General features: G+C 53.3%; 10 protein-coding genes across 10 annotated transcripts; 7 read left to right on the top strand and 3 right to left on the bottom strand.

Moving 5' to 3' along the window:
- Positions 1 to 651: 651 nt before the first annotated feature.
- SETTUDRAFT_182707 (glycoside hydrolase family 3 protein) lies at positions 652 to 3871 on the top strand (the record flags this gene model as incomplete). The annotated part of the gene is made up of 5 exons (XM_008023900.1): positions 652 to 711; positions 855 to 940; positions 1155 to 1527; positions 1577 to 1938; positions 1994 to 3871. The coding sequence occupies 5 exons, from the start codon at positions 652 to 654 to the stop codon at positions 3735 to 3737; spliced, it is 2625 nt and encodes an 874-aa protein (XP_008022091.1). The 3' UTR covers positions 3738 to 3871.
- Positions 3872 to 5117: 1246 nt separating this feature from the next.
- Positions 5118 to 8417, top strand: SETTUDRAFT_45464 (uncharacterized protein). Its single transcript, XM_008023736.1, has 4 exons — positions 5118 to 5157; positions 5416 to 5531; positions 5586 to 7867; positions 7960 to 8417. The coding sequence occupies exons 2-4, from the start codon at positions 5436 to 5438 to the stop codon at positions 8099 to 8101; spliced, it is 2520 nt and encodes an 839-aa protein (XP_008021927.1). The 5' UTR covers positions 5118 to 5157; positions 5416 to 5435; the 3' UTR covers positions 8102 to 8417.
- Positions 8418 to 8455: 38 nt separating this feature from the next.
- SETTUDRAFT_167128 (uncharacterized protein) lies at positions 8456 to 9834 on the bottom strand. Its single transcript, XM_008023899.1, has 3 exons — positions 9791 to 9834; positions 9099 to 9238; positions 8456 to 8969 (listed from the first exon to the last, which is right to left on the bottom strand). Exons 1-3 carry the CDS (start codon positions 9816 to 9818, stop codon positions 8799 to 8801), a joined length of 339 nt encoding a protein of 112 aa, XP_008022090.1. The 5' UTR covers positions 9819 to 9834; the 3' UTR covers positions 8456 to 8798.
- Positions 9835 to 11394: 1560 nt separating this feature from the next.
- SETTUDRAFT_102771 (uncharacterized protein) lies at positions 11395 to 12498 on the top strand (the record flags this gene model as incomplete). The annotated part of the gene is made up of 1 exon (XM_008023898.1): positions 11395 to 12498. One exon carries the CDS (start codon positions 11395 to 11397, stop codon positions 12496 to 12498), a length of 1104 nt encoding a protein of 367 aa, XP_008022089.1.
- A 592-nt stretch (positions 12499 to 13090) lies between these two features.
- Positions 13091 to 15093, top strand: SETTUDRAFT_103670 (uncharacterized protein; the record flags this gene model as incomplete). Its single annotated transcript, XM_008023897.1, has 3 exons — positions 13091 to 13342; positions 14279 to 14435; positions 14489 to 15093. 3 exons carry the CDS (start codon positions 13091 to 13093, stop codon positions 15091 to 15093), a joined length of 1014 nt encoding a protein of 337 aa, XP_008022088.1.
- Positions 15094 to 16111: 1018 nt separating this feature from the next.
- On the top strand, positions 16112 to 17139 carry SETTUDRAFT_25479 (uncharacterized protein; the record flags this gene model as incomplete). The annotated part of the gene is made up of 2 exons (XM_008023642.1): positions 16112 to 16572; positions 16665 to 17139. The coding sequence occupies 2 exons, from the start codon at positions 16112 to 16114 to the stop codon at positions 17137 to 17139; spliced, it is 936 nt and encodes a 311-aa protein (XP_008021833.1).
- Positions 17140 to 17453: 314 nt separating this feature from the next.
- SETTUDRAFT_25478 (uncharacterized protein) lies at positions 17454 to 18140 on the bottom strand (the record flags this gene model as incomplete). Its single annotated transcript, XM_008023641.1, has 1 exon — positions 17454 to 18140. One exon carries the CDS (start codon positions 18138 to 18140, stop codon positions 17454 to 17456), a length of 687 nt encoding a protein of 228 aa, XP_008021832.1.
- Positions 18141 to 18570: 430 nt separating this feature from the next.
- On the bottom strand, positions 18571 to 21094 carry SETTUDRAFT_175299 (uncharacterized protein; the record flags this gene model as incomplete). The annotated part of the gene is made up of 3 exons (XM_008023896.1): positions 18571 to 19115; positions 19170 to 20438; positions 20545 to 21094. 3 exons carry the CDS (start codon positions 21092 to 21094, stop codon positions 18955 to 18957), a joined length of 1980 nt encoding a protein of 659 aa, XP_008022087.1. The 3' UTR covers positions 18571 to 18954.
- A 1382-nt stretch (positions 21095 to 22476) lies between these two features.
- On the top strand, positions 22477 to 23387 carry SETTUDRAFT_167127 (uncharacterized protein). The gene is made up of 2 exons (XM_008023895.1): positions 22477 to 22758; positions 22820 to 23387. The coding sequence occupies exons 1-2, from the start codon at positions 22555 to 22557 to the stop codon at positions 23051 to 23053; spliced, it is 438 nt and encodes a 145-aa protein (XP_008022086.1). The 5' UTR covers positions 22477 to 22554; the 3' UTR covers positions 23054 to 23387.
- Positions 23388 to 23599: 212 nt separating this feature from the next.
- Positions 23600 to 24993, top strand: SETTUDRAFT_167126 (uncharacterized protein). The gene is made up of 4 exons (XM_008023894.1): positions 23600 to 23795; positions 23843 to 23859; positions 23911 to 24741; positions 24798 to 24993. The coding sequence occupies exons 1-4, from the start codon at positions 23694 to 23696 to the stop codon at positions 24898 to 24900; spliced, it is 1053 nt and encodes a 350-aa protein (XP_008022085.1). The 5' UTR covers positions 23600 to 23693; the 3' UTR covers positions 24901 to 24993.
- Positions 24994 to 25093: the final 100 nt, after the last annotated feature.

Below are 25093 nucleotides of genomic sequence, written 5' to 3'. Positions count from 1 at the left end.
GTCTAATCCAACGTCGAGAGACTACTTTGGCCTGGCAACTCTCCAGACTGTAACTGTATTGAGCCATGCTGGTTCTACATGAAGAGGGAGATACAAAGAAAGGAGCTCCACAGTCAAGAACGGAGGCAACTAGAATCTGGCTAAATTGCTGGAGAGATCTCCCACAAGCTAAGATCCAAGATTGGATTGAGCGTATTCTTATACATATTCCAAAGATAATTGAGCTACAAGGTGGTAATGAGTATATAGAGGGGAGAGATAGGCGTTGTGTAGGAGAGCGGCCAGATTTCGGCTAAATTATTCTTGGCAGGACAAAACTTTTGTGAGGCACCTCCGTACGTACTATTGCCATTGCTGCTAGACGGTGTAGGTGTAGGTGTAGGTGTAGGGCGGCCTGCGTCCGGGGAGGTGACGGCGCGCATGGCGCAGGTCGCTAGGCACAGCTAGTGCTAGCATCGACGCGGGCAGTTGGGGAAGCTCTGCCCTTGTCGCTCACGACCTGTCCAAATAAAAGCTGCCATGGCTCCCCCAACCTTTTCGCCACGGTCTCTGCGGTCGCATTCTTCCATGAGGTTGCAGCAATTGTGATTGTATCTCCGTGCAATTGCTGCGTGCTTGTATCTCTTCCTCCGCCGTCTCCACCCAGCAGCCATGCCATCTGCCATGCTGTGGCTTGCACAGGCCTTGCTGGTGGGCCTCGCCCATGCCCAGGTACGTGCCCATATACGCTTTTCTGCGACAACACGGCGGTGCGGGAGCTGCAGACATGCTGTCCAAGTGTGCGTCCTGCGCCATTGCACTCTTGCCGCTGCCATTGCCTGGTCTGCGCCGAGCCTACGCTGACGACACCCAAGACGCCCTACATAAATTCAACACACGGAAACGACACGAGCGGCAGCCCGTTGAACTTTGCCACAAGCCCGCCATTCTACCCAAGCCCGTACGTACACCTACATGCTGCCATCTGTCTTAGCACACAACGTCCCTGGCCGCGACAAGTGTACCGTGGTACCATTTCCGGCGCTTGTGGGGAAGCGTCGTTCCTAGGTGCCTCTAGCATGCACGCCACCATTGTAACCTCAGCCTCCACCCCGCAACCTCCGAGACAGTCGCAGCCACGCCCACCCTTAGAACGACGGCTAACTGTACATTAGCTGGGTGGAACCCACCACCAAAGACTGGGCTGCGGCTTATGAAAAAGCCAAGGCCTTTGTCAGCCAATTGACTCTTCTCGAGAAGGTCAATCTCACCACGGGCACTGGGTGGCAGAGTCAGTCTTGCGTCGGCAACGTTGGCTCCATCCCTCGCCTTGGTTTCGACCCCCTCTGTCTGCAAGACAGTCCTCTCGGCATCCGCTTCGCCGATTATGTCTCGGCTTTCCCCGCGGGTGGTACAATTGCTGCCTCGTGGGACCGCGCCGAGTTCTATCGCCGTGGTAACGAGATGGGCAAGGAGCACCGCAAAAAGGGTGTAGACGTCCAGCTGGGCCCCGCCATTGGTCCTCTTGGCCGACATGCTCTGGGTGGTGTAAGTTTGCCACGCCATGCAGTCTTCGCCTCTGCTAACCATCTTGTAGCGTAACTGGGAGGGCTTTAGCCCCGATCCTGTTCTCTCTGGTGTAGCAGTTGCTGAAACCGTTCGCGGTATCCAGGATGCTGGTGTCATTGCCTGCACCAAGCACTTCATTATGAACGAGCAGGAGCATTTCCGCCAGCCCGGCAATTTCGGAGACTTTGGCTTTGTCGATGCCATCAGCTCCAACTTGGACGACAAGACTCTGCACGAGCTGTACCTGTGGCCCTTTGCTGACGCCGTCCGCGCCGGCACGGGTTCCATCATGTGCTCGTACAACAAGATCAACAACTCGCAAGCCTGCCAGAACTCGTATCTCCAGAACTACATCCTCAAGGGCGAGCTTGGCTTCCAGGGTTTCATCATGTAAGCACATGGCTAGACTTGCAAAGCGTGCATGCCCAGCTAACGCGACAACTAGGTCTGACTGGGACGCCCAGCACTCTGGTGTCTCGTCGACTTTTGCCGGTTTGGACATGACCATGCCTGGTGACACAGGCTTCAACTCTGGCTTCTCCTTCTGGGGTACCAACCTGACCATCTCGATTCTCAACGGCACCGTGCCCCAGTGGCGTCTTGACGATGCGGCTATCCGTATCATGACTGCCTACTACTATGTCGGCCTCGACGAGTCGATCCCTGTCAACTTTGACAGTTGGTCACGTGACACGTACGGATATGAGCACTACTTTGCCAAGACAGGCTACGCTCTGATCAACCAGCACATTGATGTCCGCGCCGACCACTTCAGGTCCATTCGCCGCGCTGCTGCCAGGTCGACTGTCCTCCTCAAGAACACTGGCGTCCTCCCCCTTTCTGGAAACGAGAAGTGGACCGCCGTGTTTGGCGAAGATGCCGGCGAGAATGCATGGGGTCCCAACGGATGCGCCGACCGTGGCTGTGACAATGGTACCTTGGCCATGGGATGGGGCTCAGGAACTGCCGACTTCCCCTACCTTGTCACTCCTCTTGAAGCTATCAAGCGCGTTGTTACTGACAATGGCGGTGTCATCACTTCTGTCACGGACAACTACGCTTATGCTCAGATCCAGGCCATGGCTCCCCAGGCTAGTGTCTCGATCGTCTTTGTCAACGCCGACTCTGGTGAAGGCTACATCACCGTCGATGGCAACATGGGTGACCGCAACAACATGACCGTGTGGCACGATGGCGATACGCTCATCCAGAACGTTACTGCCTTCTGCAACAACACTATTGTCGTTGTTCACTCTGTCGGACCCGTTGAGATGGACGCATGGAAGAAGAACGAAAACGTCACTGCCATTCTCTGGGCTGGTCTTCCTGGCCAAGAGTCTGGTAATTCTATTGCTGACATTCTGTACGGCAAACACAACCCCGGCGGCAAGCTCCCCTTCTCGCTTGGCACCTCGCCTGACCAGGCGGGCCCTCCGGTCACGTACGAGCCCACCAACGGCCACGGCAGCCCCCAGGACAACTTTGAAGAGGGCGTTTTCATCGACTACCGCGCGTTTGACAAGGAGGGCATTGAGCCCGTGTACGAATTCGGCTTTGGTCTGTCGTACACGACGTTTGCATTCTCCGACATCAGCGTGACCAAGGTGGCGGCTGCCGCCTACACGCCCTTTAGCGGCAAGACGACGGCGGCGCCCACGCTTGGAAACTTCAGCAGGAACATTGAGGAGTACCAGTTCCCCGCCGACTTTGTTCGACCAGCCACGTACATTTACCCCTACCTCAACTCGACGGACCTCAAGGAGGCGTCGATGGACCCTGAATACGGTATCCAGGTTGAGTGGCCTGCAGGATCCACTGACGGCAAGCCCCAATCGCGCATTGCGGCTGGTGGCGCGCCCGGTGGCAACCCTCAGCTGTGGGATGTGCTGTTCACGGTCGAGGCCAAGATCACCAACACTGGTAAGGTTGCTGGTGACGAGGTGGGTCAGGCGTACATCTCGCTTGGTGGCCCCGAGGACCCCAAGGTGCAGCTCCGTGCTTTTGATCGCTTGTCGATCCAGCCCGGGCAGACGGCCACTTTCCGCGCGGACATTACGCGCCGTGACATTAGCAACTGGGACACTGCCAGCCAGAACTGGGTCATCACCAAGTACCCCAAGACAATCTACGTGGGCTCCAGCTCGAGGAAGCTTCCTCTTTCGGCCCAGCTGGACACGAGCGGCTTGTAGACATGTACGTCGCTTGACGACACTTGGTTAGTGTTTGCATGGCACAGGCTGTGGTATGCAGGACGACTGTAATGTTGAATTCTTAATGTCTTGGCTAGATGATGTGTCTAGCGTTAGCAATGTTATCATATTACTTGGTTGCACACAGCCGATTCCACCATGTGCCGTGACCATGTTTGCTACGTAAGTATGAAGCAGTGATGTGGGTATAACGTGACACGGCGAGCAGCGCACACACACTAGCACTAGGTAGAAACCGGTCGGAGTAGCTTGTGGCGGGCTATGACGTGAGGGGGCTAGCGCGCACCAGGCAGCAAAAATCTATATTTGGCTGTTTGGTGACGGACGAGCCGTGGATCGAATGGGAGGCGGATGGATGGATGAATCAAACAGATGGTGATGGTGATGGCAGTTGGAGAGGGAGAGAGAGCATGTGAGTAAGTGGATGGGTGAATGAGTGAATGAGTAAGCGGGCGTGTGAGCGAAGGAGTGAAGGAATGAGCGAGGGCGCACGCGTCACTGAGTCAGCACTGGGGAGAGGATGGAAGGGGCAGCGATTGGCGACTCGTTCGTGTGGTGTGTGGCGGCATATGCGAACGCTCTGCCTGGTAGCGTCATTGTTTGTGCTTGGCCGTGCTGGGGGTGTTGGCAAACGCGTGAGATTGTCAGTGCGCTAGAAATGCATCGAAGCAGAAGCGCCCAACGGCGGCATTGCGTCTTCGCGGGAGGCAGCGCGTGCAGGCATGAAGAAATTTACGCGCTGGCTGCTGGCCCTGGTGTGCGAGCGGGCGCGCGTGTGTACAGTATACATGTCTGGGCCGCGTTAATATTGGCCGTGACGAGGGCGGGTGTGGTGCCTGTCTGTGGGCGAGCGAGCGAGCGAGCGTGCACGGATGCGGCCTGGCAAAGCAAAGACAGGCGCCCCCCAGCGACGTAATTCGTCTCCTTGGGCCTTCTGCGGCTCTGCGACTATCTCCACGCCTTCGATAATCGTCTATCGATAGCTATCCTCACATTCCTTCCCACCCCCCGACCCTCTGGCGCGTCCGTCCGCCGTGCTGTGCTGTGCTCTCACCACTGCTCTGCCCTCCCCGCACGCGTCGCCTGGCCCCCCTCCTGCTGCTGCTGCGCTGCGCCGCCCTCTAGCCACGCCCGCGCCAGCTGGTCCGTCGCGTCGTGGAATAACAAACACCACCGGGAAACCACGACGACGCTTCCCGCCGCCCGCCGCCCGCCGCCCACCGCCCGCCGCCTGCTCGCCTCTTGTACATCACCACCACCACCACTACCACCACCACTACCACCGCCCGCGACACCCCCACGCTCCACCCTCGGTCGCTCCCCTCCCCTCCCCTCCCCCCTCTCCACTCGCTGTCGCATCGCGCGCATTACATTGGCATCCAGATACCGTCGTTTCGCGGTAAGCACCAACCCTCACTGCGCGCCTGTGTGCGTGCTGCGTGTGTGTGTTTGTGTGTGTGTGTGTGTGCGTGCGTGCGCGCGCCTGTCTGTGTGTGTGTGTGTCGAGTCTCAGGTGGGGCGGAAGCCTGACGCAGCTTCACGGCTCGCTGTCCACACACACCCACGGTTCATGTGCACGCACGCACACATCGATACATAGATACATGCAAATCTCGCTCGCTCAACGCACTCGCTGACCGCACCACTTCGTGCACAGTCTCCCCACGCGCATGCACCATGTCGACCCGCCGCAGTGGACTCCGCTCGCGCAGAGAGCCGCAGCAGTCTGATCCCGACACGCCAGATGCCACGCCCTCGCGGAAGCGCAGGCGGGTGAGCAGCCCAACAACCACTAGTGTTGCGGCGAACTTGTACTCACTCGCACAGTTGAATGGCTCTGCCCAGGACGAGGCCGCTTCGGCTGCCGCTGACCCTCCCCGTACCCGCATCACCGAGTCGGTCGCCAGCAACGACTCCAACACGACGCTCCCCAACGGCGGAGATGCCGACAACCCCATGGACCCCATCGAGCGCCAGAACCTCGTCATTGCTGCCCTCCGCACCCCCGCATACACGCCCAATGCCGCCATCGACTATGCAAACGACCTGCAGTCCCAGCGCAACGAGGGCAAGAACATTGCTGCCTTTGCCAAAATCGCCGCCCGCGACTGGTGCTTCTTCGTCCAGGACACGCAGGTCAGGATTGGCCGTGTCGACTCCAGCAGCCGCGCCAATCCGCACAGCTCACAGCCCGACCTCTCGGGCATGCCCATGAGCGACTCGCAGCGCCAGGACTGGGGCGTGCACATTGACCTTGGTCCAGAGCGCCAGATTTCTCGTGTGCACGCCGAGATCAACTTTGATCCTTCGGACCAAAACTGGTACATTACCGTCAATAGTCGCAATGGCCTCAAACTCGACGACCGCCATCTCACCCGCGGCGACAGGGCTGCACTGCACTCTGGCATATGCATCAGCATCATGAGCACCCAGATGCTCTTCCTCCTCGCCAACCAAGAGGACCACTTCCACCCCATGCTGTGGCGCCAGGTTAAGAACGAAGATGCTGCCGACTCGGACAACGACGGCAATCCACCGCCAAAATCACATCAGCATGCTCACCCCAGCGGCCCAACGCCAAAGCGCGATCAATACGATCCCTTCCCGCCATCCTCACACCCTCGCCACAAGCATCAATCCTCGCAAGCCTATTACAACCAGATGACATCCACCCCGGGCGGCCAACCGGGAACCCCCATGACATTTCGCGCCGAAAAAGACCCGCGTAGCAAAGGCTCACCTGCTACCTTTTCTCGATCCGTAGTTCTCGAAACCGGAGACGACATTGACTACAGCCTAGACTCGACCAAAGATATCAAGCCACCCCACAGCTATGCTCAGCTTATCGGCCAAGCAATCCTGAGCAGTGAAGAAGAAATGCTTACGCTGGCAAACATCTACGACTACATCAAGGCGCGCTATGCCTTCTTCCGGCACACAAACAGTGGCTGGCAAAACAGCATCCGCCACAACCTGTCTCTGAACAAGTCATTCGAAAAGGTTGCGCGCCGCACCGACGAACCTGGAAAAGGTATGAAGTGGAAGATTGCCGAAAGTGAAAAGGAGGAGTTCATCAAGAAGCAGCTTTTGAATCCCCGTAAGGGTGGTGGTATGACTCTCGGGTACCGCGTCGACGGCTCAGGGCCCAGTTCGCCTGCGCTCGGAAATCCATCCCAAGCTACCGAGCGCCTTGTGGGTGCCTTGGAGCGCGACAGTCGCTCGCAACAGTATGGTCCTCGCATCAAATCGCCGCCACGTTCCGCAACTCCGCCACTTTCCTCCGTACCTGTCGCAAACGAGTCGTATACGCCAGACCGTGGTCCGCGTCCCTATGGAGGATTCAAGCAGTCGCCAACTATGCGTGACCAGGATCGTTTTGTTACGCCTGCAAAACGACTGGTATATGGCGGCAATGAGGGGCAAGGTCATCCTTACATCAAACAGGACGAGTCTCAGCGACATCTCGAATCCTCGCCTGGAGTCGATCCTGTTAAGCAGAGCGTTCCGGGCATGAAGACGGATGTTGGAAACTCTCCGCCAACTCTTTATTCGGATGCTGCATCAAACAGTTTGAATGGCAGCTACGACGCAGGACGGGGGAACAATGCGCTCGTTACGCCCTTGGTCACAAGGCATGCACCCCGTCTTGCGCCTCCGAGCACGGCTCAGATGCCCAGCCAGTACATGGCCTTTTCCAGTCCCGCGCCTTTTTGGAAATTTGTCGACCTGCCTAGCACTCCTGCCAAAGGTCTACTTGAGCTCAGCCCAATCAAGCTTCAACGTCCAGACTTTAAAGATGCTGATGATGAAGAGGACAATCATCCTAGCTCGCCCCCTGTACTACCGGGAAATAGTGCTGAGCCCGAAGATGACCAGGATGGCGAGGAAAAGGGCGAAGATGATGAGGATGCTGGCCCTGAAAGCCCTAGTCGCACAGTTTCTCGACCCGTTAGTCGACGCGAGATTGGAAGTCAACGCTCACGGTCAAATAGCAATGTCAACGGACTAGGACTCGGTATTGTAGGCAATGGTGGAATGGTACGAGGCGCAAGCCTCGGTAGTTTCGAGGAAGAAGCGGAGCCCGAGGAGGAGAGCTACGATCTTTCCAAGTACGTACCTGCACGATTCCCTTGTCGTACCACGTGTGTGGTATAGGCTTCTAACCAGAAAGCCATGTTACTAACATGACTGCAACCAAAAGGGGTTTCCAGAAAATAGGTTCTTTTCATCGCAGCATGGCTCAAGCTCATGGGCTCGGTAGTATCGGTGGTCGATCTACTGCCACTCCGCCACCGCCTCATCCACCGCAGATCTCGCGCACAAGCGTTCCTGCGAATATGTAAATGGGGGGATCAGTGAGGTTGGAGAAGCCTAGTGAACATGATTGCATGCAAGTATGAGTACCACGATACCACTTATTGCGGAGTCATGGGAAATACGAAGGAGTTTACGGTGTATTTTTTATCCTACAATCGTGAAACCGTTTACCTGTTGTTTGATTAGCTTGTTTTTTTTCTTTCTTATTTCTTCAATTATTCTCGGCACATTTCCCAAGTCACCATTAACCCAATCCTGTAACCTTTTTTGTGTTGTACTATTAGCATCATTTTGCCCCCTCCCCCCCATCGGGGTGGGCATATGCATCAAATGAGAATTCAATGGATCAGTCTCGCTACTCAATCTGATGTGTCATTGTCGTGTCGTCTCATGTCATTTTTTGCATAACGAGTGAAGTATATTCTAGAGCCCAAAGAAAACAAAACATGATGCAGTGCCAGGACTCAGTGCATATCGCAATCACATGTACACACCACGACACGAAGACGCTTTTGATTTGATTTCATTTCTCCTCATTCATCTTGCTCTAAGAGGGGAAACCAAGGAGAAGAGAAAACTCTCATCCTCGTACCGACCAAGCTCAGGCCCCGCCATACACGCATCAACACACGCCCATGCATAAAATGCATCTATTTACATGTGATGTGTGTTTTGCCCCCCCCCCCGTTTGCTCCTGTACTCAGCACACAAACACACAGACGCCTAGTTAATCTCCTTGTGAGGAAACCACTTGCTCGGCTTCAGGTTCTTCTCTTGCAGCGGGGCATCCAGCACGCCCAGACGCCTTATTTCGCCCGCAGAAGGCGCGTCGTCGCGTTTTATGTTGGCTTCGGCCTTGCGGTAGGCGGCCTGGAGGGCGAGGGTACGTGCAGCCTGTGAAAGCGTTAGCCTACTATTCTTCTTTCTTTCTTTCTTCCTTTCTATCATTTCCCTGCTACTCTGGAAGGAATTGGGTAGACTGAGGCTAGTAGACAAGGGGAGAAGAAGTATAGGGAAACAAACCTCTTTCTTGTGGTGAAGACACTCGTAGTAGTCTTCAAGAATGGGTGCGCATTTTGCTTTTCCAGAATCGTCTTCGGCGTTTGTGTTGGTCGTGTAGCATGCGAGGACTTCTTGCCAGAAGGGGAAGCAGCGGGAGGGGCCTGTGGGGGAGTGGGCGTCAGTTATCAGTTTGAGGGGCTGGGGTTATAGGGTGTGTATGTGGATAATGGGGAGCGAGAGCAAGTAGTGGGGGGCTTTGAGGAGCTGTTGTGCGTGGGCGCAGATGTGGAGGCTTCAAGGTTGGCGGGCGGGCGGGCGAGCGAGCGAACGGCAAAGAGCTGGTGGCCTTTTCGGTGCCTTGTACGAGGTTTATACGGGCTGCATATTTGTATATCGCAACTCAGTGGCTTGTACGAGTACCACGCGCGTGTCCCTGGTGTTTCTTTTCAAGTCTTGGGTTCCGGCATCGGGATATCGTACTCCAGGCACTGTGCCAGGGCAACCGGCCACTCTTTCCACTGCTTCCAGGTTCCCCATGACGCTCTCCAAGCCATATGTATACGTCGACTCGATGTTCGCGCCGCCTCGTCGTTGTCGCCGCTCTCCGCATGTATTCCGGTTCCGCTCTTCGTGCTGCCATTGCGCCCAGCCCAAAGCCTCCACTGCCGCCCAGCTCTCCCAGACATTTCCATGTGAATTGCTTGATTACGTACCGCCAGCAAGTCCGTATCCTGAAGCCATTGTCGCGGTGTTTAAGTGGGGGTCCTAGGTCGCGATGCGCAGCTGTCGACGGACGAGGATGAACTCGCGTTACGTCAGCAGTGCACGGACCTGATGGACGAATGGCACCAATCAGATGTAGTCGAGATGAGAAACCTCACACCCATCTTAGTTGATAGTGAGGCAAGGCGCTCAGACGTATTGAATCAAGACGTATTTTATGAGTGCGTGCTTACTACCAGCTTCTAAACCCCCTTTTGTCAAAAACACGAGAAGCGTACGAGAAGTATTCGAGAAACCAATTGTATCACTCTGTCTTGATGAGGCGGTCCAATCATAATAGTCAATTCCTAGACTTCTTGGATCGGATCGAATCTAAATGGTTGGTAAAAGCTACCTTTCTTGGTACCATGCAACACGTGACGGCCCTCCGCTCCACGAACCAAGGTGCAACTTCTCCGCTTGACTTTTCAACGTTGAAGCCCTAGTAGTCGAAGACGGATGTCTCTGATGCCTCAGAAAAGTCATACCGAATGGCTTATCTAGTTCAATATTAAACTTCATTGTGAGAGTTTTAAGTTTGTTTTGAGAGACTTCCTCCTGAACTTAGAAGGTGTCCTTGAAGTAAAATAATCGAGTACATGAAGAGTTTTTTTTGTTTTCTCGGAAAGCTGGTAGAGAGGAGTCTCGTCTTAGCTGCAATAGCCTGAAGGGCAACAAGGAAGCTAATAGAGACGAGGGATTATGAAACTAGTGGTTCCAAGTTCTTTCTATTTAAATAGATGCTATTATATTGCTTTCCATCAATGAATTTACTGGGGCTAAATATCAGAAGAAACCAAGGTTACAATCTGCGCCACTCAATATAGTCGCCAGCTCCCGAACAGACGCAACAAAACACTGACATATACAGTGTTACCCCAAGCTAACATTGCCCATGCTCTATTTGCGGGTGAATTTCAAAGGAGCATGCTGTTTTCCTAGGCACCTGAGCAATCGATCAAGCAGTCAACGCAAATATTAGTTTTAATCAGGTGCGCCAAACGTCTTCTAACCAAACGTTTGCTGTAAAAAGGAAATTATCTAACAAAGCTACGTGTAGTGATAACAAACTAGTCCTAAGTTTTATAAAACCACGGGCCATTGCTATCATTAACCCAACTTCAAAGCTATTCCCACCACTGCTATGGATTTCGAAAAACTACACGGCGATATCAAATCAGTATTGTTCAAGAATATTGTATCCATCATAGGCATTTCATCTGCTTGGAACCTGCGAGGGGTTTGCAGTGAGTGAGTTCAGTATTCTTCTTGAATGTGACTAAGACATACAGGACTGTTCAAGGAAGAGATTCAGCGAAACATCTTTCTATGTCAGCCGCAGGATTCATTTCATTGTCAGCCTAGTGCTCGCTCACATCAGATGGCTATACGTTACCATCCCATGCAAAACCCTGGATGTCAAGCTTTGGTTTTACGTTTCATGCCGTACTTCTTGCAAGCCAAGGTCGCCAATTCGCGTGGTTTCAGTCCTTCCCTACCGAACACGATCACGCGAATGTTCAACTACGTGGCAAAACCACTAGGCTCCAGCAATATGTATGGACTTCCGGGCTTAAATACCATTTATTCTGGTAAAGAAATCACTATTCAGATCTGTAAGAGCATTTGTTCCATCCTAGGAGATGGTATTGTCCTGAGTGCTCTCTTTACGGAAATCCCTACTTCAAATCTTATCAACCGTCTGGACCCGGCTTGGTTCGCAGCACTCAACACAGGCTTCGATATTCATTTCAAGATTACAGCTGCTATTGCTGTACGTTGCGCCAGCCATGTGCGTTTGCTTATCGAGCAATTGCCTCCTGGTTCTTCACAGCACGCGGTATTCGGAAGCCCACTCATCAATGCTATCAAACTGAAAGACTTAGACACGGTCAGAGAATTGGTCAGATACCTCCTGGGCTTTGATTCCAAAACTTTGAAGACTATCTTTAGCCTGGAAATCTCAGCGATAGCCTTTCCTATTATCAAGGCCGTCATGACGGCGATTGACTACAATCAAGCCAGAATCCTCGATCAGCTTGCAAGGCTAATCCGTCGCAAGTTCGGAAATATCGACCGGGATATCTTTAATTTTTGGATCATCAGTGCGGCTCGAACCTCCAACATTCAAGTTCTCCGATCCCTCTATCGCATTCCAGTGGAGCCAAACTGGCGACTAAGCTATGATGCTATGTCGGCGCTTTGCAAAACTGCAGACTATGAGCTTATCTACTATGCCTTCCTCAACGCAAACTATGGCCATCAATATGACTCTTCACGAAGGGACCCTTTTCACATTGCGGTCTCTAACGGTATTGAAGCTGCAAAGGCTGTTTACGACACTGGTAGACACGAAATCAACGACTGGAAAATTTGCAACTTCAGAACATATTGGAATGAGGAAGTTACGGCTCTGGACCATGCGATTTACCGGAAAGATTCTGTAACGATAAAGTGGTTGTTGGATCAAGGAGCAGAGTATCAGAGAAGGTTTCCTCCAGAATGGATGCCGGGTTGGATATACAATATCATTCGGGATCAAGCGATAAAAGATGATCCTAGAATGAGCGAACTGCCGTCGTATGGACAGTACAAGGATATGAGTAAGGATGCCAAGTTGCATTTCACCTTTGAGCTTGCTGAGTGGAGCCCTTCCTAGTCGAGGTAATACGTCCAAGTCTTCAGAACAATGGCTTTGTCATGGAAAGTAAGACATGCGATGGCCCGACTTGCTTTATCACTTGATATGTACAAACAGGCTGCATATCAGTCCCAATTAATCCAATGAATAGTGCATTTGCTTCCATGAAGCTTAGCGCGATGTACTTAATTCCACTTTTCAATTCTCTGGATATGCTATGACAGCTTGTTATTGGCGACTGCATCACTGACCCATGGCCGCATCAGCCATGGTACGCTCACAGAAAAGGAAGCCTCTACATGCTGCATGAATAGGTCTAGTAAAAACTGTCTTTGTCATACCGCAATCTGTCTACGCAATCTTATTAATGAATGAGCTTTCCTAATACACGCGAAAAATCTTTTGAGTTGTTGTACAAAACCAAGGTAAACGAGTAAAGCCCAGACAAGAGCGATTTGGCTGCTTTACTTTTCAAAGTGAAGTGGCGCACTTAGTGAGCGCACAAAAGCAGGAGCGGAGCAGGTTGAGCTCGAGTGGTCTTGCCACTCACCAGCCTTCACACTTTTCACTCTTCAAACGCTCTACACCAACCACCGCCCAATATCATAATATGAATACTCAAGACGGGTCCCAAGTTAATGTGGGTAGCCAAGCAGCCCAGCATGCACTCGCTACACTTGCCCGCATCCTCAACATCGACCAGAATACACTCAAGATCGCGCTCGATAGCGCTTTCGATTTACTGCCAGCCGCTGGTGGCAACCCCACGCTTGCGCTGCACATGAGTTTCGGCCGGATGAACTTGCGCATCGATGGCCGGATCTTGGATGAGGTTATCGCTGCTTTCCGCCAGACTTTCAGGGTTTTACTTGTTGGGAACAGTAAGTGTGACAAGGCAAACGATCATGTTTGATACTGATGAATGTCTTCAGACGAAGTAGCGACAGCACAGACAGCCATGATTCCACACCAACGCTATACTAATACTCAATCGACACTGGGGAACTGGAGGCTACCAAACGTTCCGCAGCCATTCCATGGTAGCAACGTGGGCCCGCAAGTACAACCCCCTCCAGGTTTTAACACATCAAATGTGCATCCAAACAGGCCCGTCAGCTCCTCGTCGTTTACAGAACAGTATCCCGAGTTCGTAATACAGTATATGCGAGGAAACCCTGGGCAGGCCTTTTTTAGGAGGCCACAATAGGCTACTTTGCCGATTAGGTGGACGAACCATGGATCAGAATGGATAAAGGTCCTCAGCCGGTCGGGATGCCGTCAAAACTGATATACGGTCGAAAGCACTGATACTACAGAGCAGTAATGAAATATGTGTCGGGTATGAAATTGACGAATCATGATACCAAAGATATTATTGTGCTCTGGTAGCGGAATTGTGAGCAACCTGGGTTCCCCGGCTAGATCTTTAGTATTCTTGTTTCACCGTCTTTTCATAACGAGAGGCACATATTTAGCCCGTGTGCTCCCCCCTGATTCCGTGAATCATATCTTTGACTACAATCAACAAGAGCTTGGCTTGCTCAATATCCTCATGGCGAACCAGCGATTATTGCGGTAACTGACACACTCTCTTAGAGTTATAAAGGAAGAGATAGTGAATGCTGACTTAATCCGCAAATAAAGAGGTGAATGCGTTACTTGAAAAGCGAAAACAGCGTTTGCTTTACCGTCATTCACCTCATGCTGTTCTAGACTCATCGGAACATTGATGCTTCTTCCTCTTACTCAGCGTTCTTCTTTAACTCTAAACTCAATATTCGACAACAATATGGCTGAGCATACTAATAACTCAACCCTCAAAGAAGACGAGTCTACACGTACTGGTTACCATCGATTTTTGGAACTAGAAGGATCCTGGTTTCCCAATAATAACGGAGACTTTGCATCTTCATTCATGAACCCCCACGGGTTGACCAACGAGCTGACTCACCCATGTAAGTCACGTCAGACCGGTGGTATTGGTTTCCAACTCATCTTTTTATTTTAGCTCCAACCACAACGCCACCTTTGTGGCAAGATCAGAATAGGACTTGGCATTATAGCGATAATATCGTCTGGACAGAAGAAACGTCCGAATTCTTGCATCCGGCTCAGCCAGAGATCTTTGTGAGAATGTCTTCTTCACGAGAACCTGACACGTCGTGGCCTCCTAGCACGATACAAGAAATAGAAACCCTCCGGAGCCCAGAAGAATTCCAGCAATATGAAGTTTCATCATCTCCTGAAAACCACCAAGAACCTGCTACTGGTAAGAGAAAAAGCCATAGTTTGGTGTCCTTCTCACTAAATTATGGCCCCACAGTTCTTAGCCCAGCCCCAGCTGGTACTATCTCACAGGGGAGCTCCAGCCCCAAGCGCTCCGTCAAGAAGTCCTTATGTCAAAGGAAAAACAAATTCAAGTTTATTGGATGGAATGATGAAGCGAAGATGATGTTATATCGGTGGAGGAGGGTATTGAAGAAAGGGCCCTCAGCTTTCATGCACCATTTCCCTGGAGAGACCGAGGAGTCTCTACGTGAAGCATGGGAGAAGTACAGCGACGAAGGAATGCATCTGTACAAAGAATGGAAGGCTACTGCACAACAAGAGTAAGTTGGGGCAGTGTCTTCATATACAGATGTAGTGAGGAAGGAGTTGGTAGGCCCGAGACGTCTTCCTTTTGTTATGCGTTGACGATAGAGCGAATTCTGAATGATGTATGTCCCATAGGGTGTACTTTGAAGATGTTTTTGAGTATGAACTAATAATATTGTGTGAATTATTTTGACAAGAGCAAGATTTATGGCTACGGTGGATAAATTGGAAGACTAACGGGCCTTGAATGCATATATATCATGGGATTCTGGTAGTATCTACTCTAGATGTATTGGACGCATTGCCCTCCACTTTCCGACCACATCCAGCTTCCCAGTCCCGCGAAATGCCAGCTCTTTGAAAGAATGTTCTCTCGGCATAACCTTTCTCGCGTAATGTAACATTGCTATTGTCAGTCATTCTGGTTGCAAACTGAATTTTTGGTCATCGCTACATACACACAGAACGGCCGTATTTTGTTCATCTCTGTTCCTACAGCTCCGAACTCGTATAAGGTAAACTGACAGCTTATGTAATGCATGTGCTTCTGAGTTTTCATCACAGCGTGGCAAGGTAGTCTCGGAACACATATAAAAATCAGTGTAGAACCGCACAAGCCGCAGCAGTCTAATGATATAAAGTAATAATTGCTCACCTGCTGTACGCCCAAAATTCCATCCCATCACATCTCCTAGACCTTCTCTCTATCCAAAACATCTGACCTGGAACTTTGTGTCTTCTGCTGTTCTTCACTTACTTACACGCTCACTCACTCACTCACTTCCACTGCGTCATCGCATGAGCGCAAGGCTTCATCTTTCCCATGAGTCCTGAAGCATAGAAACTCAGTAAAGGCATCTGCGCGATTTCTATGCGATTCTATCATGATAGGTGTGAGTGGTGAAGAAGATGGCTAGATAAGCACAGACCATGGGTAACAAACTTATAGCAGGAGCGACCTTCGCTTCTACCTCACTCCCACAGTCCTCCCGCAGAAATCTCGAGAACTACCTAAGCACCCATAGTATCAGCGGCAATGGGAGATGCCACGAACTCTCCCGAGTGGTCTCGACGAATTCAAGAACTGATGGACGGCACTGTCATATCCCACGATGCCCAACCACTCAACGGAGCTGTCAAAGACTCCACTCACACCAAAGGGCCACATCAATCATTTGAGCACAAATATGAAGAGCTGCGGTTCGAGCTACAGCGCATAGAAAGCGAGATTGACACACTCAAGGCCTACAACAAGAACCTAGAACTGGACAATGCAAGGATGGCTTCCGTCGCATTGGAGAATCAGAGGCTCAGCGCCGAAGTGAAAAAAGTCACCACGGCACTGGAGAGGAAAATTCTCGAGTTGGCGACCGTCAAAGCGTCCACGGCCAAGACAGCTCTTACAGCTCAAGAGGCAGCCCAAGAGGCGTCACACACACGCATTCAAGTGCAGGAACTCCAGGTGAAGCTAGAAGCTGCTGAGCAAGACCGAGATTGGTATGTTGCTCTTCTACTCTGGGTTGCTTCTACCGTCCCTCAGCCATTCCTCGCATATCCATGATTCCAGTTCTCCACTAACATATCCACAGGCACCGGAAAGAGCATACAGACATGTTCGAAGCCCGCAACACCCACAATGCAACCTGTGCGGCCAATACGAACCGTTTGAAGAAGTCAAACGACAAGGCCAAGAAACAGAATGAGGAACTTGCCAAGAAGCTCACGTCTGTGCTATACTACATGGGATGCTACGTTACCGATCTTGACCTTGTCTCGGAAGAGGTACGGATTTACAAATGCGAGCATGATGACATCAGCAACATACCCTACAAGGTTCAACATACGCAGCAGAAGGAAGTTTGGATGGTATCCAACGACATATATAGGCAATTGAAGGACGAGGAGGGGTTCCTCAACGCTTATATGTATGCCAGACAGAACATCTTGGACCACCATAGGGCCCACGAGAAAATTGGACATTGGAAGGGAGATTCCAGCAAACAGATCAAATGGCTTCTCAAAAATGTAGACAAGAAGAGAAGCGCTGTTACAACCTACGAGTAAGTCTGGAGAAGGATTTCATGGTCAGAGGGGATGATATTAGTGGATTGTTCATGGTAGGAGATGCTGCAACATGGCCCAATGTTCGTAATAGTATTACAATGTCGACTGTACATCTCGAATATGCTTAGACAATGGAGCTATCTGAAAGCCACGTATATACTACGCAATTACATGCCGTAATTTCAAAGCGGTATCTTACATTGTCCAAATGCGCAGTCAAAACAACCCAGCCTACATCAACACCTCATTTTGAGGCCCCTACATCCACACAATCTCCAAAAAAAAATACCATATTCCATCATCTTCATGCACACTCACTCGGCAAAATGACCCTCAACATGCCTCGCAACAGCCATCTCATCGCCCTCAAAATCACCGCAGACCGGACAAACCGCCGAGTCTGCAGCTCCACCCGCCCAGCGCTCCTCATGTCTCCGATCCGCCTCTTCCAGGGCCGCAAAAAGGCCCGTATCCGCCACATTGACGCATTTCGACTCATCAAAAAGATAGCCATTATCGTCTCTGATATCTCTTTCCATCCTGCCACCCGCGATTCTCGCTCTGGCACCCCCAGCCTCGCCGTCCCGACCTAGGCCTGCGCCCGCGCCGCCCACCAGCGCCTCGCCCCTCTCGCCCTCGGCTTCACTGACAAGACTCTGCACGCGGCCCACGCGGCCATCTCGCAGCCGTACCTTGACACCGCGCGGATGGTCGCCGCGCGTCAGCACATCGGCGACTATGCCCGAGACGCGGTGGCCGGTCGGCTGGTCCTGCTTCAGGACAATGGCGACAGCGCCGCCGGCGTGGATAGACGCATAGGCGGGAACAGGCGTGTAGGCGGATGAGGAAGAATGACCGCGGAAGGAGCCACGTGATGTGTTGCTGCCTCTTGCACGGTCTGAGAAGCCGCCTCTTGCTTGGCCTCGGCCTCGACCTCCTCTGCCGCCCCGGTCGGACGAGCGAGGTTGGCGGTTGGGATGCCCTCGTCTCCCGGTTTGCATGGTGGAGTTTCTCCTCTTTGCTCTTGGTGGGAAGGGGGAAATACCACCGCCTTTCTAGTTTGAGAATACTTTCTTCTCTCACAGTACTATTTTCTCCTCTTGTAGTCGTCTCCTTCTCTTTTTCCTCTTTTCTCTCTTTTTTTTTGTTGTAACCCTAACAGATGAATATAATTATAGAAAAAAGCGAAAAGAGGAACCAATCTTCTTACGATTAGTACTGGTAGCAGATTTTCTTCAATATATGATTTAAAGAGGGAAACAGGTGGACTATGGCTGAAAATTCCTACTCACAGACAAGAGGTGAAGTTGACTATTTTTTGGCATTTCTAGTCTAGCGTTGCTTACGTCATTTCCTTTTCTGTACTTGATACATCGCTGAGCACCACCATGATTACTCAGCAGGTATGACCTCCCGTCTTCTTTCTACATCCTTGCAAAACTTGAACTTCATCATTGGTCGTGAATCTGGCTATAGTCATAGCGGTAGAGTCCAAATAGAAAGATTGATCTTCAGCATGCTGAATTCGCTACGACATCTTTCATAGGCCCTGCCGAGCCCCCAAGGTATGCAAAAAAAATATGAAGCAACGAGAGACGCCAGGCAATGCAGCGCACCAGCCCAAAATATAGGGAATGAGATACCAAGCGACCGTCCTACCAATCTGCTGCTCGCGCATCTCCTATAACCAACGCCATGTATGAGATCTGTCGGAATTGTGTCGTGCCAAGGGGTATACACATGAATCAAAGGTCGCCTTGGTGAGCCCTGTAAAGTAAGTCGTGGGCGTCCAGGAACAACGGGTATCTCAGTTCCTTAGAAGGGGAAACCACCAGGTGGTCCCCGGCTTCGGCCACCTCCAGGCATACCGCCCATGCCGCCGAAAGGACTGCCGCCACCAGTGCTGAAGTGGAAGCCACCTCCACCACCTCGACCGCCTCCCATACCACCTCCCATGCCGCCAAACATCTGCATGACTGTGAATAGTGTTAGCTGCGTATCTTGCCAATGCATATTACGGTGGTACTCACGAATTTCAGGGTCGATGCCACCACCCATGCCTCCCATGCCTCCTCCCATGCCGCCACCAAACATATCGGACGGGTCGACGAGATCAGCACCAGAGTCGTATCTTTCACGCTTCTGGGGGTCGCTGAGGGTCTCGTGTGCTTCTTGGATCTCCTTGAACCTGTCTGCGGCATCGGCATCATCGGGGTTCTTGTCGGGGTGGTGAATAATGGCCAGCTTCCGGTAGGCCTTTTTTACCTCCGTCTCGGTTGCATCTTTTTGGATACCAAGGATCTTGTAGTAGTCCTTCCTCTTGCTCTTCTTCAGCTCCATCTCAGCATCGCGGATCTCCTTGGCAATGCCGGGCTCCGAAGGGTTTTCTTCAGCAATAGCCTTGAGATCACGCAACGCATCCTCCCAGCTCCCGCTCTCACCCAAGGCTTTGGCCTTGGTCTTGCGTGCCTTGGTATAACTTGGGTCTAGTTCGAGTGCCTTCTCGCAGTCGGCAATGGCTTGTTTCCAGCTCTTTTGCCGGCTGTGGCAAAGGGCTCGGTTCTGCAGGATCTTTGAGTTTGTGTTCTTGTTGGCAGGGTCGACGTCGAGCGCTTGCGAGTAGATATCAATGGCCTCTTGGTACCTGCCAGACTTAAATGCAGCGTTACCTTCTTGCTTCATGCGGTCCAGTTTCTGGACCATTCGCAAGTACTTGACCGCGGCCTTGAAGTCGGGATCACAGTTGAGTGCTTGCCGGAAGTGCTGTACCGCCTTGTCGTTCTCACCCTGAGCGTACAGAATACGGCCACGCAGGACCAGAGCATCTGGGTCCTGGTTGTTGTATCGCAGCAGCGACATGACCACGTTCTGTGCCTCTCCCAGCGCGTTTGCACTGTTCATTCGTAAATGTGCTTCTGCCCGCATCAGTTGCCACTTTCTTGGCTTGTCCACACCGGCGCCGAGGCCCCTTTCAGCCTCGTTGAGAGCATATATGACCATGGAGCCTGAGCCGTCGTTCCGAGATGTCTCCTCTGCCATGCGTAGGTGCTTCTGCATGGTCAGCGCAGGCTGCTTGTCCTTGGTTGAGGCATTAATCGAGTCATAGACGTGCAAAGCCTCATCGGGACGGCCCAAGCTCGTGTATACTCGGCCCAATCGCAGCAGGATCTTCATGTTGTTGGGGTCGAGCTCGTCTGCCATCTTGCAGTCCTCCATGGCCTCGTAGAAGCGGTTTGCGGAAATGTAGGCGGCGGCGCGGTTGGAGTAGTATGTGGCATTGCCGGGGTCGGCCGTGATGGCTGTGGGTTGGTTAGCCCGATGCTCTCTACGTCTTTTTTTTTTTTTTTTTTTGGTGGGTGGTAGCGCAAGGCTTCGGGTGGCGGCAGTGGCCGTGTTACAACGCACCTTTGGAGTACTCCTCAATGGCCCTGGGGTAGTCTTTGATCTTGAAGAACTTGTTGCCGGCCGCCTTGTATTCCTCGGCGTCGATGGTGGGCGGCTGGGCGGGGGGCGTGGCAGCCTCGGGCGTGGCAGCATAATTTGCCGTGGGAGGCGGCGGGCTCTTTGTGTAGCGGTGTGGTGGAGGAGCAGGGCCGTCGGGAGCGCCGTTGGTGCCATTCGTCTTGGGAGCGTCTACAGCCGGGGTCGCGGGTGCGGGGGACGAGGAATGCTCCCTGTCCACGTCCATTGGCTGGGGCGTGGGCTGGTCCATGGCGGACATCTGCGAGGAGAGGCGCTGGCGCTCTTCGGGGGGGAGGTTGAGGGGGTGCGAGTCGTGGTCGTACTTGGAGGAGCGTTTGGACGAGTAGGAACTCGAGCGGCGCGAGGAGCGTTCCCGGTCCTTGACCTTGGAGTGCGAGTGCTTGTCGGGCGAGGCGGGAGGCGTGTCGGAGGCGGCGTGCGGTGTGGGCCTGTGTTTTTTGGAGGATTTGGCAAAGAGGGAGGGAAGAACCATGGGGGCTGTGAGCGGCAAAGTAGCGGCCTGCTGTTGGTGACTGGGTCGCTAGGAATTTAGTCGGGCGGGCAGGGCAGCAGTTGTGAGAGCCAGAGCCAGAGCCAGAGCCGATGAAAATTAAAGCTGGGGTTTTGAAGCCTACCGTTGCTAGAAGGTTCCATATCAGCGAGGATAAGCTCGCTCGCTAGCCCGTCTGCCGCACTCGCGCGCCGCAGCGGACGTGCATGGGAAGGCTGGGGCGCGAGGCCTTTGTTAGTATGGCCCAGGCCAAAGTGTAATTTGGCCCAACTTTTATTTTTTGTTTCATCCGGGGCTCGAGGGCGAGGGGGGGGACCTGGAACTGGGGCCAGAGGACAGCGGCAGCGGGCCAGCAACCCTGGATGAACCCTTGGTTATGCCGTTGCTATTGCTACTGCTATTGCATGGCGTGCGGGCATGAACCGCTGCCCTCTGCCCTCTGCCCTCTGCCCTCTGCCCTCATCTGCCACCTACGCACCCACACGCGCCCACACGCGCACACGCCGACGGCGAGCGAGGGGGCGCAACACGACGAGTTCCTCGGGCAACGCCTCTCGCCCCATCAGCAAGCAGCAATCAGCAATCAGCGAGGCTGGGACGGCGCACTGGCAGCACATCAACGGCCCCGTGCACAATGGGCCCTTTCGCCTACAGACGATGCGCTGGCCTCTCGATAACCAGCCCGCCTGTTTGTGTGCCAATCCACGACGCGCCCTGTCTGCCGCGGCAGATTGGGTTTGCGGCCATGGCCACGGGCTAGACAGCGCTTGCAGCAATCACTGGCAGTCGGCTGCTCGCGGGGACGACTCGTCGGAATCATGGTGGGCGAAATAGAAGACACTGCGCGCGCCCCCAGTGCTGGCTAGGCTTGCTCCTTTGAGTAGCCCGCGATGCGTGCAGCCAACCAGCATCGAGCATCGCCATGCGCTCCATGTCCTGTCTACGGTAGCTATGTGCATGTGTGTGTGTGTGTGTGAATTGCCACAAGGACCATGCGAGCTCCCTGTCGCCGGCATATCACCATGGCTTCAATGCACCAGCCTGCCTCTTCACTCGAGCGAAGCAGCCCACACACGCAGCGCCTCCCAGCCTCGGTCGCCATTCACGGCGCTCGTCCAGTGCGCGCATTGCAGCTGGATGCAATTCACGTAGCTTTCCATAGTGTGCTATGCTCGCAGCTCGCACCAATACTCGGCTAGCCACCCACATCAACATGCCCGTCCCTTTCGTCATTGCACTCCGTCATCCCACCAGGCCAGCGCACGTGCCATTGGCAACCAGCTCCCCGGCGTCAGCTCCCCCAGCCAAATCTCCTACTCCACGACTCAAACTACCACACGCGCTGGGGCGCACTCCCACTCCCAGGTGCTGCACATTTGGCTGTTCCGTCCGCTCCCTCCACATACCAGCCCACCACCTCCACGCCCGGCCCATCAGCACGTATGACAGGCGGCGACCAACGCCCAGTGGCCACTTCTGACCTCCGCAAACGCCTGCCCCAGCTCCCCCAAGCCTCGACGACCGAGCTGGACCACCTGTCCATCATCATGGGGCTGACGTACAACATCTACCTCAACTCGTCGCGCATCTACGGCTGCAAAAACTGCAAGACGCACCTCTCCAACCACGATGACATCCTCAGCAGAGTACGTGCGCCTCGCTGCCTGTGGCATGCATGGGGAAGCGATACTGACCTGTCCTGCCCAGAACTTCCGTGGCCAGCACGGCAAAGCCTACCTGTTCGACAGCGTCGTCAACGTGACCGAATCCGACCCCAACGAGCGCAACATGACGACGGGCCGCCACATTGTACGCGACATCCACTGCCGCCAGTGCAAGGAGACGGTCGGCTGGAAATACGACAAGGCCTACGAGGCGAGCGAGAAGTACAAGGAGGGCAAGTTCATCCTCGAGGCAGAGCTCTTGTGCACCGTCACCTGACGAGCAGGCCATACTACACTCGGGTTGGCGTTGGATTGGCATGGGCATTTTGATGGGAGTTTCGGGATTGGATACAACCATGCGGCCTGGACCATGCACACGGTGTTTTGTAGGCATTTGGATTTTACTGTCCTCTATCGGCGTTCTGGCGTGTCAGCACGGAAAGAGGTGGAGAGTTGCCTGCCACCTGCCTGCATGGAGCCGAGGCCCGCTTACATGGGCGCTGCACTCTGCGACATCGCACGCACACCACCGCTAGGCCCCTCCATGTGAAGACTAATTTCTTTTCTTTCTTTTGGGTTTATCTAGTCTTATCAATGTCATCGAGTTTGCCCGTGTATGCATTCGCACCTGGATAGTGTGACTTGGTGTGTGCTGCATGTATGTTACCCCGCAGTCTCGCTTCGGCGGGGTAAGTAAGTGGGTGGCAGACACAGCTTCATCACCAAGACGTCCTCCGTCCCTCGGCTTCCTCTCGTCCAGGCACAAGCTTTAGCATGCTACGTATCTGTAGCGCGCAAGCTCCACTCGCTTGCATGGCTTTATTTCCGCCTTGATACATAGTCTGGGGCTCTTCCCCCTTTCTCACCTCGACCTTTACCAACCAGCTACACTGCATCCAACCCCATACGTTCACGAAATGAAAGCCGTTGTCTTCAAGGGACCGGGCAAGGTGGTGGTTGAAGAAAGGCCCATTCCCAAGATCCAAGATGCCCAAGACATCATTGTCAAGGTGGACAAGGTATTGTTGCTGCTGGGCTATGACTGTGCGCCACTAATGCTCTGCAGACGGCCTTGTGCGGAAGGTATGCTATGATTCTCGCATTGCGGAACAACCATGTTTGACTGATGGCCAGTGAGCTGCATGTCTTTCGAGGCCACCAGCCCTCGGGAACCGGATTCATAATGGGCCACGAGTTCACTGGATACGTACACGAGATAGGCGCATCGGTTAAAAAGCACAAAATCGGCGATCAAGTCGTCTCGCCGTTTACTACTTCGTGCGGAGAGTGCTTCTACTGCGCTCGCGGCTTCTCGTCACGGTGCGCCAAAAGCCAGCTCTTCGGATCCGTTCCTCTCGACGGCGCCCAGGCCGAATATGTGCGCGTCCCGCTTGCAGATTCCACGGCTGTCAAAGCTCCTTCTGGCATCAAAGACGAAGTGCTGGTCTTGATGGCGGATATCTTCCCCACTGGCATGTTTGCGGCGAAGAACGGATTCCAGTTCTGCAGTGCAGAGGAGGCCAAAGAAAGCGTTGTTGTCTTGATTGGATGTGGACCTGTTGCTCTTTGCGCGCTGTGCAACATCACCGACTACAAGCCCAAGCACATCCTCGCCGTTGACTCTGTGCCTTCTCGCCTCGAGCTCGCGCGGTCCCTCGGCGCGGAACCATGGAATTTCCAGACGGACCGCGAGGGGCTCGACAAACGCGTCAAAGAGCTCACAGACGGCCGTGGTGCCGACATTGTCATTGAAGTCGTTGGACTCTCGCCTGCGCTGCGTATGGGGTACGAGCTGGTTCGGCCGTGGGGCGTCATCAGTTCTGTGGGCGTGCACAATGGCGAGATTCCGTGGACGGGCAACGAGGCATACAACAAAAACGTGAGGGTGCAGATGGGCCGCTGCCCGGTGAGGAGCGTGTTTGAAGAGGCAATGGAGAGTCTCAAGCGACACCAGGATAAGCTTGGGTGAGTGTGAAGAGCAATCATTGTGCTCGACGCGACATGGCTGCTGACAAGGACAGATTCATGGCGGACAAGATGATGGCGCTGAGCGAGGCGGTAGAGGGCTATGACCTGTTTGACAAGATGAAGGTGCAAAAGGTTGTGTTTGACGCGCAAAAGTAGCATGGGAGTGGTGTTGCAGTATAGCACTTAGCATCATGTATGGCATGTATGTGTATGGGCCGCGCGGAAAATGCGAAAAAGGCGGCCAATCAGCGAGGGTGGCCAGGCTGATGCCGTGATTCTAGCTGCATCTTCGTGGGGACCATGGCGCTGGCGAGGGCTCGTGCACGCGGGGTCTATTCTGTCTTCGTGG

The sequence above is a fragment of the Exserohilum turcica genome (assembly GCF_000359705.1).
Source record: "Exserohilum turcica Et28A unplaced genomic scaffold SETTUscaffold_11, whole genome shotgun sequence".
In the NCBI taxonomy this organism is placed as follows: Eukaryota; Fungi; Ascomycota; class Dothideomycetes; order Pleosporales; family Pleosporaceae; genus Exserohilum; species Exserohilum turcicum.
This window is presented reverse-complemented; position numbering and strand designations above follow the sequence as displayed.

Coding starts and splice junctions, on each gene's coding strand:
- SETTUDRAFT_45464 (XM_008023736.1), top strand. CDS start 5,436: ATGTCGACCCGCCGCAGTGGACTCCGCTCGCGCAGAGAGCCGCAGCAG. Junction 5,532..5,585: donor CCTCGCGGAAGCGCAGGCGG/GTGAGCAGCCCA, acceptor TCACTCGCACAG/TTGAATGGCTCTGCCCAGGA. Junction 7,868..7,959: donor GAGAGCTACGATCTTTCCAA/GTACGTACCTGC, acceptor TGCAACCAAAAG/GGGTTTCCAGAAAATAGGTT.
- SETTUDRAFT_167128 (XM_008023899.1), bottom strand. CDS start 9,818: ATGGCTTCAGGATACGGACTTGCTGGCG. Junction 9,239..9,790: donor AGGATACGGACTTGCTGGCG/GTACGTAATCAA, acceptor ACTCCCCCACAG/GCCCCTCCCGCTGCTTCCCC. Junction 8,970..9,098: donor GTCTTCACCACAAGAAAGAG/GTTTGTTTCCCT, acceptor ACGCTTTCACAG/GCTGCACGTACCCTCGCCCT.
- SETTUDRAFT_167127 (XM_008023895.1), top strand. CDS start 22,555: ATGACAGGCGGCGACCAACGCCCAGTGGCCACTTCTGACCTCCGCAAA. Junction 22,759..22,819: donor ACGATGACATCCTCAGCAGA/GTACGTGCGCCT, acceptor TGTCCTGCCCAG/AACTTCCGTGGCCAGCACGG.
- SETTUDRAFT_167126 (XM_008023894.1), top strand. CDS start 23,694: ATGAAAGCCGTTGTCTTCAAGGGACCGGGCAAGGTGGTGGTTGAAGAA. Junction 24,742..24,797: donor CGACACCAGGATAAGCTTGG/GTGAGTGTGAAG, acceptor TGACAAGGACAG/ATTCATGGCGGACAAGATGA.